Raw genomic sequence first — 14,795 nt, 5'->3', positions numbered from 1 at the left:
CAGGATTTTATCCCGTCACTGCTTACGCTGGTGATGCCTGATTGCGTATGCGATGAAGTCTGGGAGCACGGGTGACTGGTGAGGCGGATCGTGCTGTCTGCAGCGCCCGTGTTAGCTTTGGTGATGATTTGTTAACACTTTCAGCGCCGGCCGTTTCATGTTAGGGGTTAGGCTCAATCAAATCGGCCGTTTCATGTCTCGTCGTCCCATGTATGCTTTAGGTTCCTGAAGTAGCCATCGAAGATTAGGAGACTACGTACTCTACGATATCGACAAAACAAAGCTATGTCCACTTCGTCCTTCACGACGGAGATAGCTAGCTATCCATAATTCTCGTACACGGGACACCAGCTGACCAGCCTAGTAACCGCCACCACCGCGAAGCCCCCGGACGAACGAACCCGCCGGCCGCCGGCCGCCATATATACCGGCGCGCACCACTCCCTCGACCAAGCGGCCAGTGCGCGCGTCAATCTGTCAGTGCGTGTGAGGCGGAGGAGATGGCGCGGCGCTTCGTGCTCAACACCGGCGCCGAGATCCCCTCGGTGGGGCTCGGCACCTGGCAGTCCAAGCCCGACGACGTAGGCGACTCCGTCTACGCCGCTGTCAAGGTTACATTTCTTCAGACTGTATTTCCCTGCCGCCCGAGCTAGTCTCTGTCCATTCTCGGCTCTGCTAGCTGAACTTTGGGTGATCCCATTTCATCCGAGAGAATCACGAATCTGAGATTGTTTCCAAGCCGTGCAGGCAGGGTACCGGCACATCGATTGTGCCAGGGCTTACCGCAACGAGAAGGAGGTAATCAAGCTCCTGCGTTCCAAGCATCACATTTTACATGCTTGTGTGCAATACTGTCTCGGTTCAAATTGAGTAACAATAAGTGGAGTGAGGAAAAAGTAAAATCCACCTCTTTGAATTCAGATTGGTTTGGCGCTACAAAAGCTGTTCGAAGAGGGTGTAGTGAAGCGTGAAGATTTGTTTATCACCTCTAAGCTATGGTAAGAGAAAAGCTGCGGGGAGTTACTTCGCAGTTCAAGTTTAATGAGTATTATGCTTGTTTCGAGGTTTTAGTCCATGCATCATCTCTACCTGCTCTGTAATTGTTTTTAGGCATGATCATCATGATCCAGAAGATGTGTGAGGTTTTAGCCCATCCTGTCTAATTGATCTGTAATTGGCTATGTTTTTAGGCATGATCATCATGCTCCAGAAGATGTGCCGGAGTCGCTAGACAAAACCCTGAACGACCTGCAGCTTGAGTACTTGGATCTTTACCTTGTATGCATCTTCCATTTCAGAATTATATTTAATTTCCATGTTTTTTAACTAATCTGGCCTTTTTGTTCATACTAATCAGTGTAAAATTTTGTAGATCCACTGGCCATTTAGACTCAAGAAGGGGACCGACTGGAGTAACCCTGAAAACTTTGTCCCACCTGACATCCCTGCTACTTGGGGAGCCATGGAAAAGTTATATGATACTGGCAAAGCTCGTGCAATCGGTGTGAGTAACTTCTCAACAAAGAAATTGGGTGGCCTTCTTGCTGTAGCTCGTATACCACCAGCTGTTAATCAGGTGGAATGCCATCCGGGTTGGCAGCAAACTAAGCTCAATAGCTTTTGTCAGTCAACTGGAATTCATCTCTCTGTAAGTCTGCAGTATACCTATATATTTCTCTGTCACTTAAAGGCCCGGCTTGCTTATGTTAAAAAGCTATGTTCTTATTGCAGGCGTACTCACCACTAGGTTCACCTGGTACAGCTTGGATGAACAGTAATGTCCTTAAAGAACCGGTCGTTACCTTAATAGCAGATAAGCTTGGGAAAACTCCTGCACAGGTGGCCCTGCGCTGGAACATTCAGATGGGTCACAGTGTACTACCAAAGAGTCTGAATGAGCAAAGGATAAAGCAAAATCTTGATGTTTATGATTGGTCTATTCCTGATGACTTGCTTGCAGAGTTCTCTGAGATTAAGCAGGTTTGTTGATACTTTTATAATACTTAAATGTGAACAAAATTGCACAGAAATCTTATTTCCATTAGGCATCTTTATAGGATGAGATGATATGTTGGAATATCACCATTTGAATTCATAGGATTTGATTTTATCCTGACAGGATATAAAGAAATCCATCTTTCGCCTGTTGGTAGTTGGCGAATGATAATTTGCCAGAATCAAGCCTCTACATAGATCCCTTTTTTTGTTGGAGCACGATAAAAATAAATCCTCTTTGAGCCCTTGACTTACCAATTGTTTTATTGCAGAATAGTCAGCATTACCAAATGTTTCATGCAGCCTATGGTTTTGCCGCATAGTTCTTTACCAATCAATCTAGCTCAGACTTCAGACAGTCTTTTTGTTTTTTGCAGTCTCTGAAAAATAAGTTCAATGGATTTTTTTTCATTTTTCTAGATATTTTCAAACCAATGTAGCAAGTTATTATTTAACTTTCTGGGAGACTTTTTCATAGCGCAGAATGAATGCATCCGATCTGACTACCTTATTTTGTGGCCTTCAGGTTAGGCTGGTCAGAGGCGACTTCACTGTTAACCCGCAGAGCGTTTACAAGACCCATGAGGAGCTCTGGGATGGGGAAATTTAGGAATGAAATTGGAGTTCATCCTGAGCAGGGAGCAACTTACGTAGGAACCGGGCACTTCTTATATGCTCCTACCTCCATATTTGCGCCTAGGGATGCTGGTTTGGTGGGCGATTCAATCACTAGTGCTACTGCTATTGATGTTGGTTTTGCAGTTAAAGCATCTGGCAGCATTTTTCCCTGTGCAACTGCTACCAGCGTGTATCTTAACCGGACAATTAGCATCATCTATCCTTTATTTACCTGTCCCTGTGAATTTGATTTTTTTTTTGAGAAGTCCCTGTGAATTTGATTAGCACGGTGCTGGGCGTCGCATGTCGAAAGCAACATGATCATTGAGCCTCCATTGTTTGTTCAGAAAATGCTGGCGTGATGGGCCTTTAGCCGCGTGGGCGATGGGCTTGGTTTCGGGAAGAGATCAAGCCCAACCCGAAGCCACGCATAGGCGCGCACAACATCGGTGGGCGGATCGGCCCAGACGTTGGGAACCGCACAAGCACAACCATGCCAGTCGAATGAACGGCGGCTAATCTTATATATCTTCCGGAAGTTGGAAACTTACCCATCTTCCAATATTTAAGATTTGTACGGTCCACGTGCACCGCACAATCTTTTTCCTTCTTTCCTTCTCCTCCTCCTCCTCTCGGTGCGACGCCGCTGCCTCCCGCGCCGCCGGCCGCGGTCACTAGGTTAGGGTTTCGAGCTAGGAATGCACATGGATAGGCAGGAGGTAAGAGAAGCGGCTGCCGGCCGGGGTGGTGGTCGAGGCCAGCGGCAGGTTAGAGTTGCCAGAAGCTCCAATGCTCACCGGTGTACGGGTGGTGAGGCGGTGCTCCGCCGCTGGCCGGGGTGGTGGTTGCCGGCGGCCGGGCCTGATCCCGGACGGGCGTGATGCCGGACCAGGTTAGGGGAGGGCGGGGATGCGTCAGCGGTAGGTAGACGAAGGGCGGCGCGGACGTGGCGGGACCACCGGCCGGGGCAGTGGAGGAGGCGGTAGGGGCAGGAGGCTCATAGGCATAATAGGTATTAAAAGATTGATAACTTATCTATCTTCCGAAAGCTATATAGGAGCTCTATGAACGGCTGCTTGCTCCACTCAGGTGCTGAGTTCGACGAGTTTGAACAGGTTGGAACTGGAGCTGGAGCCGGTTTGAAATTGGAATTCGAAAGCCCCAAGCATCTGTTCGCTTCTGCTTTTGTGGCTGGCGTGGCCGCTCCTCAGCCTTGACACACCCGGGATTCCAAGGCCGATACATTGCCATCGGCGATAAAGGTGTGCCGGACCTTTCGATCCCGTCACTGCTTACGCTCACGATGCCGATTAATCGTCCACCCCAAATTGGTGAAGTCTTGACTGTCTGAGCACCGAAGGTGCAGACGATGCCCATGCTCTTCAGAATATAGACGTGGTTTGGTGACAACCTCAAATGGGTCCGCACTCGTGGTCCTCGTCTCCTCGTGGCCTCGTGGGCGCGCGACCTGGGCCATCCAGCAGACGCTGTCCCGTGCGTTGGGTTTGGATATCCGCGTCTCCAGGTCGTTCCGGAAGGTTAAAGTTTACTCATATCATATCAAAGAAATTTTAACATTTAAAAGTATTAAATAAAATTTATTTATAATTTTTTTCACATATAGATGCTAATTCGCGAAATGAATTTAATAATTTTTTTACTATTTAAAAATATTAAATAAAATCTGCTTACAGAATCATTTTACAGATGGATACTAATTCGCGAGATAAATTTAATAAACCTAATTAATCTATAATTTGCTATATTGATGCTACAGTAACCATTCGCTAATCATAGATTAATATACCTCGTTAGATTTGTCTCGCGAATTAGTCCAGGGATTCTGCAAAAATAGACATTTTGGTCACTCAACTTTATCTCAAGAGTCAAGTTTGTCCCTTAACTTTTAAATTAGCAAATATAGTCTCTCAACAAGATCAAACTCGTTCTCGTACTGATATTATGCTCTACAATAACATGAGTTAAATGCAAAAAGTACTTTCCCCCTTGGTTTCTTTTTTCCATCCTTAATTTCCTATGTTTGGGTCGTTATTCACTCAACTTTCCGTAACATTTTATTACGTAATTATGCAACAAGTACTTTAATTTTACTCTCCATACGTCCGCAATATAATACGATCCATGTATAAATAAAATTCTATATTTCAAATTAAACAAAGCTTCTAAATAAATTTAGAAGGGGAAGGAGTCAAAGGCAAAGAGAACCTTGTGCACAAATCTCATAGCATATGAAGTATAATATCAGCAAAGGCTGAGTTTGATTTAAAAATGGAAGTTGAGAGATTATATTGCCCAATTTAAAAATTAAGGGATGAACTTGACCCGCGTATTAAAGTTGACGGACTAAACCGCATATTTTACTTTTATAATTAAATTTTATTTAATATTTTTAAATAATAAGATTCGCTCGCCAAACACCCCTAGCACTGCTACGTCTCTACGATGCGGACAAGCGGGTGTCTCCACTTCGCTTCCGTCTCTGGGCGGGCCTGAGATACCATACCAACCAATGAACTGAAACCCCGGCGGGATACGGCGCAATCGACAAGGGGTAGTTAACCATAATTTTCAAGGATCGTGTCCTCGTGCGATCCTGTCCTCCGCAAAACGCAAGAGATGCTGACAAGATGCTTAGCGTTGCGTTGGGAAACCATAAAATGCTACCGGAGCTCGTAAGCTGAGCATCGTATCGCTATACGTAGAGCGTGCCTGCATACTAACGATTCAAATCACCTTACCGAAGAGGAAATCACGGCGATTGGAATGCTCCGGAGCCGAAAAGGAGAAGTCTTTTTGGCTTGCTCAAAGATCCGATCCCATGATGGTGAGTGGTAGGGTGGCCCGTGCCGGAGAACCAGAAGCTCCGGCAAGACACTTGGTGCACGCGTACCAGCAGCCTAGTCGCAACGAAGGCCCCCGAACGCGCGAGCCACCGAGCCGGCCTCGCCCACCGCACCCGCCGGCCGCCGCCCCTATATAGGCACCATTTCCTGCTCCCCCGCCACCATAGCTTCCCTTCCCGTGCTGCTCCCCTCTGCATTTCCCAATCCTTGTGTGACAGAGCGCCCAGTAGCAGAGAGACTGAGAGAGGCGGCGATGGCGAGGCACTTCGTGCTCAACACCGGCGCCAAGATCCCCTCGGTCGGGCTCGGCACCTGGCAGTCCGATCCCGGCGTCGTCGGCGACGCCGTCTACGCCGCCGTCAAGGTACGCGCACACATTCGCTTCGGCCATCTATTCTCCCCACGTCCTTCGTTATCCAGACTAAAATTTTCCCCTTTATCCCTCTGCATAACTTGTTTCCTGATTTAGTGATATTTGGGAGATCCCTTTTTTCTCCTAGACGATCGAGAATATGTAACTGTTTTCGGTTCGTGCAGGCGGGGTACCGACACATCGATTGTGCCAGAGTTTACGGCAATGAGAAGGAGGTAATTGCTACTAACTAGGTTCACGTAAAGCTTTGAATCACTCCTGTGTTGGCCGCCAGTAGATTCCCGTTTGTGTGATCCTGCTGTTTGCGTACAACTTGCCGTTTATTCTCGTGTAAATACAACTTGAAACGTATATATATGGATACATACAATGCAAATTATGCAATTTGCAAATCATATCCTTTTATCCGAGCAACATATCGTTATACTGGATTGTAAATCTTTTACAGCATTTACTTGGGCAGAGAATATCCCTCTGTGATATGGACTTATAGTGAACCTATTGAGGAAATAAGGGCCAATTTTGAAACTTTAGTGAACATATTAGCATGGGATTCACACCTCACAAGGAGCATTTACCCCTCCTATGTCCTATGTCCTGTTCTACATGCATTATGTGCTGTCTTGGTTTTGAATAGCAATTGGATTGCAGAAACCCTGACATCCATTCTTGGACTACTCAGATTGGTTTGTCGCTGAAGAAACTGTTTGAAGAGGGTGTAGTGAAGCGCGAAGATCTTTTTATCACCTCTAAGCTATGGTATGCTCAAATCTTTAGTGATATTCCTGTAGTTATGACTGCAGTTCAATTTGAGCATACAGATGCCTACTTCACGTTTTTAATCATTCACATCTAACTTATTTCTGGATGGCTTTGATTCCAGGAATGATCACCATGCTCCTGAAGATGTGCCTGAGGCACTAAATGAAAGCCTGAATGATTTGCAGCTCGATTACTTGGATCTTTACCTTGTACGCATCTTCCTGTTTACAGTTATATTTCAGTATCAGATTTCCTCTACTATGGTCCCTATATTATTAGTATCTTGCTTTGTGTGTACTGATAACCCTACTTTTATATACTCATTTTATTTATTTTTTAATAAAGTAAAGTCTCCTCAGCAAGCAAACGAGCATTTGTCTGAACTACATTATACCTTAAAAGTCGATCAGATATACTGGCAGAATTCTATTGTCCATGATAGCCTGTTGTGTGCTCTTTCTATAGTTTATAATTCGGAAAGTGAAAGTATGGTTTTCTCTGTCATTTGTTGAATATGTGTGCTGCTATCCTATCCCCTGAATTCTGTCCATTCAGTTAGCCATATTACATCCATGGATGTTTCTCCATCTTGTTTGGTATAGACTGATATGGTAGTCTTGATTTCTGGTGTGAAATTGTTCCACGTTCACTGCTGCTGCTTGTTTTTGGCATCCTGAATACATTGCAGAAAAGATTAAATATGCTCAATGATTTGTCTTCTATGTTGTTCAACATTTGTTTCCTGGTATTTTCAGATTAGAGCTAGATGATTACATGTTGAAACTGTTTATCGCGGTCTTCACAACTAAATTAAAATCTCTGATCATCTCTTTCTTTTGTAGATCCATTGGCCATTTAGAGTGAAGAAGGGAACAAACACCAGCCCCGAAAACTTTGTTACACCTGACATCCCTGCTACCTGGGCAGCAATGGAAAAGTTATATGATGCTGGCAAAGCCCGTGCAATTGGTGTGAGTAACTTCTCATCAAAGAAATTGGGGGACTTGCTTGCTGTAGCTCGTGTACCTCCAGCTGTTGATCAGGTGGAGTGTCATCCTGGCTGGCAGCAAACTAAGCTCCATAACTTCTGTCGGTCAACTGGTGTTCATCTTACTGTAAGTCTAATTACCTCATATATATCTATTTTTTAATCTGAAATTCTGAATACCTTGTGCATTCCTTTATCTCTAAAAGGCTGCATTGCTTTTGTGAAATACAAATTTGTTCTTGTTAATTTTATTCTGCATGTGTTTTGCAGGCTTACTCGCCACTAGGTTCACCTGGTACAAGTTGGATGAATGGTAATGTCCTGAAAGAACCAGTAATCATCTCGATAGCTGAGAAACTTGGGAAAACACCTGCACAAGTGGCTTTGCGTTGGAACATTCAGATGGGTCACAGTGTACTACCAAAGAGCACAAATGAAGAAAGGATAAAGCAAAACCTTGATGTTTACGATTGGTCTATTCCAGATGACTTGCTTGCAAAGTTCTCTGAGATTAAGCAGGTATATATGCGTGTGATACCCTTACAATATGTTAATGAGGATAAATTACATTGGTATTTATTGATAATAATTAGACATATTTATAGGATAAGTTGATATTCAAAATTGCTCTGTTATGCTTTTCTTAAATCGTATGATTTGATTTTATCCTGATAAACAAACCCATGTGTAAATCTCCTCTACTGAGTCTGCTCACCTGGAGAATGCTAAATTGATAGTGAGTAGCATTTGTAGTTCTTTTTTTAGCTTTCTTGGAGTTGGAAAACCGATGGTTCTGTGACAGGTTTCTGGTAAGGGTGCCTGTTCCTTTTTCCCCTTGATCACGCTTGTGCAGAGTAACATATGCAGCTGCAATATTTACTATAAACATATTATTATAAATTTTAATGTGATTATGTTTTAGTGAGATACTGCATTCCCTGTACACACCTATACGTACCAGCTGAAAGTCTGTGTTCAACTTTGGCTATTATGTGCTGACACCAGTCTGGATGGAGTGCTGTTTTTATTCACTGTCACTGGCAGTATTAGCTATACCTAGGGTGGAACCAAATCCACCACCATTGTCTAGTGATCATGATTGATTGCTACATAGGGCAATGCTATGTTTCCTTTGCTATATTGTTCAATATACACAGCTTCATGTTCCTATGGATCCACAGAAGACACTAAAAACTCATCTTGGCCCCTGTCATCAATCTTTTTTCTGGAACAATATATTGACAGGGGTGCTGATCATATATAGCGCAATGTGCATTTTCATTGTTTCACGCAGCATGATTTGCTGCATAGGAGAAATTTCTAGACCGTTTTTCAACCAATGCAGTCCATTACTATCTTGGCATCATTTTCCCTTGAAGACCTTTTCATGCCGCAAGTATGAGCGTCTGACGATTTTAGTTTGTGATCTCCAGGCTAGGCTTCTCAAAGGCAACTTCATTGTTAACCCTCAGAGTGTTTACAAGACCCATGAGGAGCTCTGGGACGGTGAACTGTAGGAAGGATACCATTGTTGATCCTGAGCATGGAGCAGCATGCAGTTGGGCCTCTCAGTCAGTTCGTATTTATCTCTGAATTTGGTAGTCAGGAATGAAGGTTCAGTTGCACGGAAGCTCCGATTCTATGCTGTATCACGAACTAGGGTTTCACTTTGGATCTTGGTTTTCTGGTATCTGTGAGCTGTGACCGACGCAGTTAGTCTGCTGGCATTATTTATCCTGTGCTGCGCTCTAGTTTGTATCTATTACTCGAAATTGCATCTTTCATCTTGAAGATTTGAGCTATTTTCTTATGACCTGTTCATTTTTTTGATTTTTTTCTCTGTGAATTTGATGAACGTGGTATACAAACAAACGTGTGAAACTAACCATGGTGGTGAGACCTGGTGACTGGTGAGTTGATGCTGCCCGGCAGTGGCGCGAGGAGGATCCGGCTCCGCCCTGCTACTGAGCGAAGGTGCGGGCGCACTGGTGGTGCGAGAGCATGGGCGGCAGCCGCCGAGCGAGGGTGGCATGGCTTGGGCCTGGGCCTGGGCTCTGGGAGCATGGGCAAACCGCAAACCCAGCCATGCAGCACGGCGCACCGCTTGCTTCGCTCGCCACTAAGGATGCAAGTGGGCGCGTTTAGGCATGGTCATGGTGCATGCTCCTCAGGGCTCGATCACCCTGTCAGCAGCGTATGGCTTGAGCCCATCAAATGTAGTCCCATGGACCCCTCTGAATTTCAGTTTCAGTTTCATCATGACCGGTTCCCAATTCACAGCCCGAGTACGGAGAAGTTAAACATCCATCTTTGGGTCATCCAGGTAGGTCTGGTGTGGAGTGTGGACTAGATGTCAGCTGCTTGGGGCTTTTGTCCTACTCACCTGTGTATCGCTACGTTTTCAGGTGCGACCATCACGCACCGGGAGATGTGCCCGAGGCATTGCAGCAGAGCCTGGACGATTTGCAGCTTGACTACTTGGACCTTTACCTTGCACGCACCTTTCTTGCATCTCAACATTTCAGTACCCAACTTTTTTTTTCGCATGTCGATCGAATTGTTTTTGCACTTTAGCATGTCGACCAAACTGTCTCTGCAGTTTAGCATGTCGATCAAAAAAATATATACACAAGTGTGCACTTTTGTAGATCCATTGGCCATTCAAGCTCAAGAAGGGAACCAGCCTCTTCAGCCCTGAAAACTATGTTTCGCCTGACATCCCGGCTACATGGGAGGCAATGGAGAAGCTATACACGATGCTGGCAAAGCCATAGCTTTGGAAATCTTGTTTTCCTGCGAACTCGATAAACTTTGGCATCGTTTTCTTGGTTTCTTGATTCGATTTTTTTGGCGCATGCGATGCGACCTGTGTCTACCCGTTCTGCATCCTCGTGATACGCTGAGTGGCATCTCCCCATCTGGCACATACTATACAGGCTAGGCGCGACTGACATGCGGGCCCCGCTATTCGGCATCTTTTGGCTCGTTCTCCTTTTGGCCCGCGCGCCCCACTGACCACCATGGCAGTTTGCGTCGCGTTGTCGTGGGAGTCTGTCTAGTCTTCACCCCTCCCTGTCAAGTGGTTCCAAACCGTGCCCCAGCTCGATTCCCACCACCGTCGGTCTCGGCGCCGGAGAGGAAAGAGGAGGAGAGCAAGAGGAGGAAGGACATGGCCACCTATTTCACGCTCAACACCGGCGCCCGCATCCCCTCGGTGGGGCTCGGCACCTACAAGGCCGGCCCCGGCGTCGTCGGCGACGCGATCGCCGCCGCCATCAAGGTCTTCTCTACCCCCAAACAGTTTGTGCTGCTCCGAGTTTGCTTTGCTCAGAAGTTTTGATCTATGTGCGTGCTGCTTCAACCCTGGCCTTGATTCCGCTTGCTTGCTCGTCATGGCAGGCCGGGTATCGGCACATCGACTGCGCGCCCCTGTACAACAACGAGGAGGAGGTAGCACTAATTTATCCCATAAATCGCGTGCCAAAGAGCCACCCCTCGATTTTACGATTTCCTGTGGCATCTCTGTTGGTTCGAATCAGTGAACCTTCTTGTGTCCCACGCCCTAGATTGGTGTTGCTCTGAAGAAAGTCTTCGATGACGGCGCCGTCAAGCGAGAAGACCTGTTCATCACCTCCAAGATATGGTAGTATTTCCTTGGAGTTGACCCTGAACCTGAAGCCTCAGGGTATTGATGATTCCCTAGCCATTTTATCATGTCCATCAATCTCGTAACAACCGGAGAATCAAGCTTTGCAGGTGCAGCGATCTCGCACCCGAAGACGTTCCGCTGGCAATCGACAGCACTCTGAATGATTTGCAGCTGGATTACCTTGATCTGTACCTGGTAAATTCACTATCTACACTTGCGACATTGGGCGCAAAAAAAAAAAGAGGTTGTCATTTTGTTTTGGTACTAACAGGTGACAACTATGAGATTTCTGTAGATCCATTGGCCCTTTCAGATAAAGAAAGGCAGTGAAATCAGTCCTGAGAACTTTGTCCAGTTTGATATGCCCAAGACTTGGCAAGCAGTGGAGAAGTTGTACGATTCAGGCAAAGCTCGCGCGGTCGGCGTGAGCAATTTTACGATGAAGAAGCTGGCCGATCTGCTTGCTATAGCCCGTGTTCCTCCTGCCGTTAATCAGGTGGAGTGCCACCCCGGCTGGCAACAAGCGAAACTCAGAGCGTTCTGCCACTCCACTGGAGTACACTTCTCTGTAAGTCAACATAGTTTTAAGCTTGCTTGGCATGTAAGATTATGATGGGCTTTGTTCTCATGTTCCAATTCAATCTGTAGGCGTATGCGCCTCTAGGCAGGATGAAAGTCGTTGCGAATAACCCGCTGGTGACATCAATAGCCGAGAGCTTGGGGAAGACTCCGGCGCAGGTTGCTCTACGGTGGGGGATTCAACAGGGTCAGAGCGTGCTTCCTAAAAGTGCCAATGAGTCAAGGTTGAAGGAGAACATCGACCTGTTTGGTTGGTATATTCCTGACGAACTGTGTGCCAAGTTTTCTGAAATTGAACAGGTAAAGCCCCTTTTCAGTTATGTATCTGAGGCGCAGAAAATGCAATATTTACTTCAGTTTTCACTTGTTCAATCTGGATATGTGCAAGTCTGCATATATAAGTTTTGTATTTTGTAACGTAGAAGTACTTCAGTTGAGCAATCATTACTACGCTGGAGAATGCTGTTGCACATATGACTGCTTTGCTTGCTGATTTTGTATGAGAATTGACAGAACTGACACTGAAATATGTCTTCTTCATGGTGAGCAGGTTAAGCAAATCAGAAACGATTCATTCGTGCACCCGCAGAGTATGTACAAAACAATTGAGGAGCTGTGGGACGGTGAGATCTAAATGAAAATCATCACCGGTATGAAATCGAATCCGTGACCAGAGTTGACATTCATGCCACGAAATAGGCACACTTTTGTCTTAGAAGGGGAAATAAAGAAAGAAATGCTCCCTCTGTTCTAACGTTCTAAATAGTAGGCCAGTTTAATTTTGTTTTAAGTCAAGCTTTAACAAAAAAGAAAGAGCATAGTGTGCATCTTGTTGCATTTTTGGCAGACTGACGTCAGCATTGTTGCATGGTCTGCATGAAGATCCAGCGACGAGGCTAGGAACAAAGCATAGAACAAACACATTTACAACAACTCTCTCTCTTTTCTGTTATGTTCTAGTGCACGTTGTTTATCGATGCCTCTGTAGCTTTGATCGTAGTTTTCAAACAGTGCAGTAGTGAATAGCCATACCCCGGCCTGACCAAGCTTTTGCTACATTATTTCAGCACATGACTGATCACAGAGCTTTGAGCATAGTGTAGCCCTTTATTAGTTTATTCCATAAACAGTTACAAACGATGAGAAAGTATCAAGCAGCAGATGACCACATCCCAAGCTACGCAACGGCAGCGGCTGCAGGCGTGCAGCGGCGCTGGCAGAAGTTGGTGAGCATGTCCGCGCACCGGTAGACGGGTGGTACTTGCCTGATGCTGCCGCTGTCCGCGGTGTACCTGACGCAGTTCCTGCACGCCGAGTGGCACCCGCGCTCCGAAACGTCCAGGCAAGTGCACTTCGGCGGGTACATCAGCAGGCACAGGCCGCACTTGTCGCAGCACGGCCACGCCCTCGCGTTCGTGCCCTCCGCCAGCGCCGCTCTTCCTTCCTCCTCGTTCCCTGCGGCAACCAGTTGAGCGAGCCAAACCGTGCGTCCTAGCTAACAAGAGGTTCTGAAAAGTTGGAGGGAAAAATCTCTCACCTTTGCCGAGTGGCAGAGTTGCGAGGATGGCGAGAACAGCCAGTATGACGAGCAACACCTGAGGTCTCATGTTTGTCTGATTGTCTACCTTCGCAACAACAGCCAGTGTGGCAACTGGGAACTCTTTTGCTTGGATCTCCCTTCTCCTGCCGGGTCGTCTTATAGGAGGAGGTGCCTGACAGAGTGACACAGCTGTGCTGGCCGTTTGCTTTGCGCACGGAGAAGAGAGCAAAATGACAGATCATAAAGAAAAAAATGCTTAGATGAGGACGTATTACACGTTTAACAATCGACACGAGAAAGAGCAATGGAGTCGCGCACGGCGACGTCGCCGTAGACGTCCAGCGGCCACCGGAGCGCGCCCCCCTCCTCCGCCCCCCCCCCCCCCCCCGCCGATTTGAGCCACCTTGACAAAGAAGATCTCTATTGTCTTGTGCGGTTCGTTCAAAAAAAAGACAGAGAAGATCTCCATGGTGTTCATACTCCATAGGCTCAACGCACGAGGGCAGCACCAGCCCGTCATTGTTGCGCATGGGGCGCAAATCCGCTGAGAAAGACCGGCGAGTAATCAGTGTACTGCAAACCTCCCCACCCCCGGACCACCTAACGCCGGCGGCCTCTATCGGTCTATCCCCATCACCTGCCTTGCCGCGCTCCAGGAGGAGACGGAAGCAGTACGCCGCGTGTCGACCACGCCGCCATGCCCGGCCATGCGGGGGCAAAAGGCGCGCGCCTTCGGAGTCTGCACGCAGCCGCTCGAGCAGATCAGGTCGGGGACGGGGAAGACGCCGGCGGCGGACGGTCGGGAGGGGAGCTGGCCCCGAACCAGGGGCTATTTGTAAATTAGGGTCCTATATCTAAATTCCCAGGGGGTTTATGCAAATATTCATATTGCGATTACTAATCGCGACCCAAATAAGGGGGTTATTTGTAATTTACTGTGGGCTATATGCAAATATTTGGATCGTGATTATTAATCGCGATCCAAGTTAGGGTCTTATTTGGGTTTGGATGTAAATAACTGCGCCCAAACTAAGGACCATCGTACAAAATTTAGGTCCGGTCGGCGGTCGCACGGCACCCTCTCCGCCGCCGCTCGCCGGCGCTTTCTCCTCTTCTCCGGGGCATCCCCTCGACCAAGCGCTCCGGAGCCTTCTTCCTCACCCCAGTACGCGCCTTCTCCGGGTGCTCCGGCATGGCGGCGGGTTTGCAAAAGCAGCAGCAACGGGAGCGTGGTGGTGAGGGAGGACCAGATCTTCCACTGGCTTCTTGGATGACACTTGGGCCCAAGGATTACATTACCGGTGATATAACATTTATCAGTGAGCTCCGGTAACGATAATCAGTTGAAAATCGGTGAAAAATCGCCAAAACCGATTGATAAAAAGACCTAAATTCAAAAAAATGAAATTCAACAATTTATCGTCGAT

The 14,795-nt window shown here is 46.8% G+C and overlaps 4 protein-coding genes across 4 annotated transcripts; 3 read left to right on the top strand and 1 right to left on the bottom strand.

The window, feature by feature from the left end:
• The first annotated feature begins 228 nt into the window (after nucleotides 1-228).
• On the top strand, nucleotides 229-3,564 carry LOC112892997 (NADPH-dependent aldo-keto reductase, chloroplastic-like). Its single transcript, XM_025960129.1, has 7 exons — nucleotides 229-611; nucleotides 748-798; nucleotides 922-998; nucleotides 1,191-1,278; nucleotides 1,373-1,648; nucleotides 1,732-1,980; nucleotides 2,522-3,564. Exons 1-7 carry the CDS (start codon nucleotides 501-503, stop codon nucleotides 2,603-2,605), a joined length of 936 nt encoding a protein of 311 aa, XP_025815914.1. The 5' UTR covers nucleotides 229-500; the 3' UTR covers nucleotides 2,606-3,564.
• Nucleotides 3,565-5,384: 1,820 nt separating this feature from the next.
• Nucleotides 5,385-9,410, top strand: LOC112892998 (aldo-keto reductase family 4 member C10-like). Its single transcript, XM_025960130.1, has 7 exons — nucleotides 5,385-5,841; nucleotides 6,015-6,065; nucleotides 6,533-6,609; nucleotides 6,734-6,821; nucleotides 7,455-7,727; nucleotides 7,871-8,119; nucleotides 9,034-9,410. The coding sequence occupies exons 1-7, from the start codon at nucleotides 5,731-5,733 to the stop codon at nucleotides 9,115-9,117; spliced, it is 933 nt and encodes a 310-aa protein (XP_025815915.1). The 5' UTR covers nucleotides 5,385-5,730; the 3' UTR covers nucleotides 9,118-9,410.
• A 146-nt stretch (nucleotides 9,411-9,556) lies between these two features.
• On the top strand, nucleotides 9,557-12,648 carry LOC112892999 (NADPH-dependent aldo-keto reductase, chloroplastic-like). Its single transcript, XM_025960131.1, has 8 exons — nucleotides 9,557-9,923; nucleotides 10,006-10,880; nucleotides 11,000-11,050; nucleotides 11,167-11,243; nucleotides 11,357-11,444; nucleotides 11,545-11,817; nucleotides 11,898-12,128; nucleotides 12,379-12,648. Exons 2-8 carry the CDS (start codon nucleotides 10,770-10,772, stop codon nucleotides 12,460-12,462), a joined length of 915 nt encoding a protein of 304 aa, XP_025815916.1. The 5' UTR covers nucleotides 9,557-9,923; nucleotides 10,006-10,769; the 3' UTR covers nucleotides 12,463-12,648.
• Nucleotides 12,649-13,004: 356 nt separating this feature from the next.
• LOC112893000 (Bowman-Birk type trypsin inhibitor-like) lies at nucleotides 13,005-13,677 on the bottom strand. Its single transcript, XM_025960133.1, has 2 exons — nucleotides 13,366-13,677; nucleotides 13,005-13,283 (listed from the first exon to the last, which is right to left on the bottom strand). Exons 1-2 carry the CDS (start codon nucleotides 13,433-13,435, stop codon nucleotides 13,006-13,008), a joined length of 348 nt encoding a protein of 115 aa, XP_025815918.1. The 5' UTR covers nucleotides 13,436-13,677; the 3' UTR covers nucleotide 13,005.
• Between the last annotated feature and the right edge of the window lie 1,118 nt (nucleotides 13,678-14,795).

Source organism: Panicum hallii, chromosome 5 (assembly GCF_002211085.1).
Source record: "Panicum hallii strain FIL2 chromosome 5, PHallii_v3.1, whole genome shotgun sequence".
Taxonomy (NCBI): Eukaryota; Viridiplantae; Streptophyta; class Magnoliopsida; order Poales; family Poaceae; genus Panicum; species Panicum hallii.
Note: the sequence above shows the minus strand (reverse complement) of the source record. Positions and strands in the feature narration are given on the sequence as shown.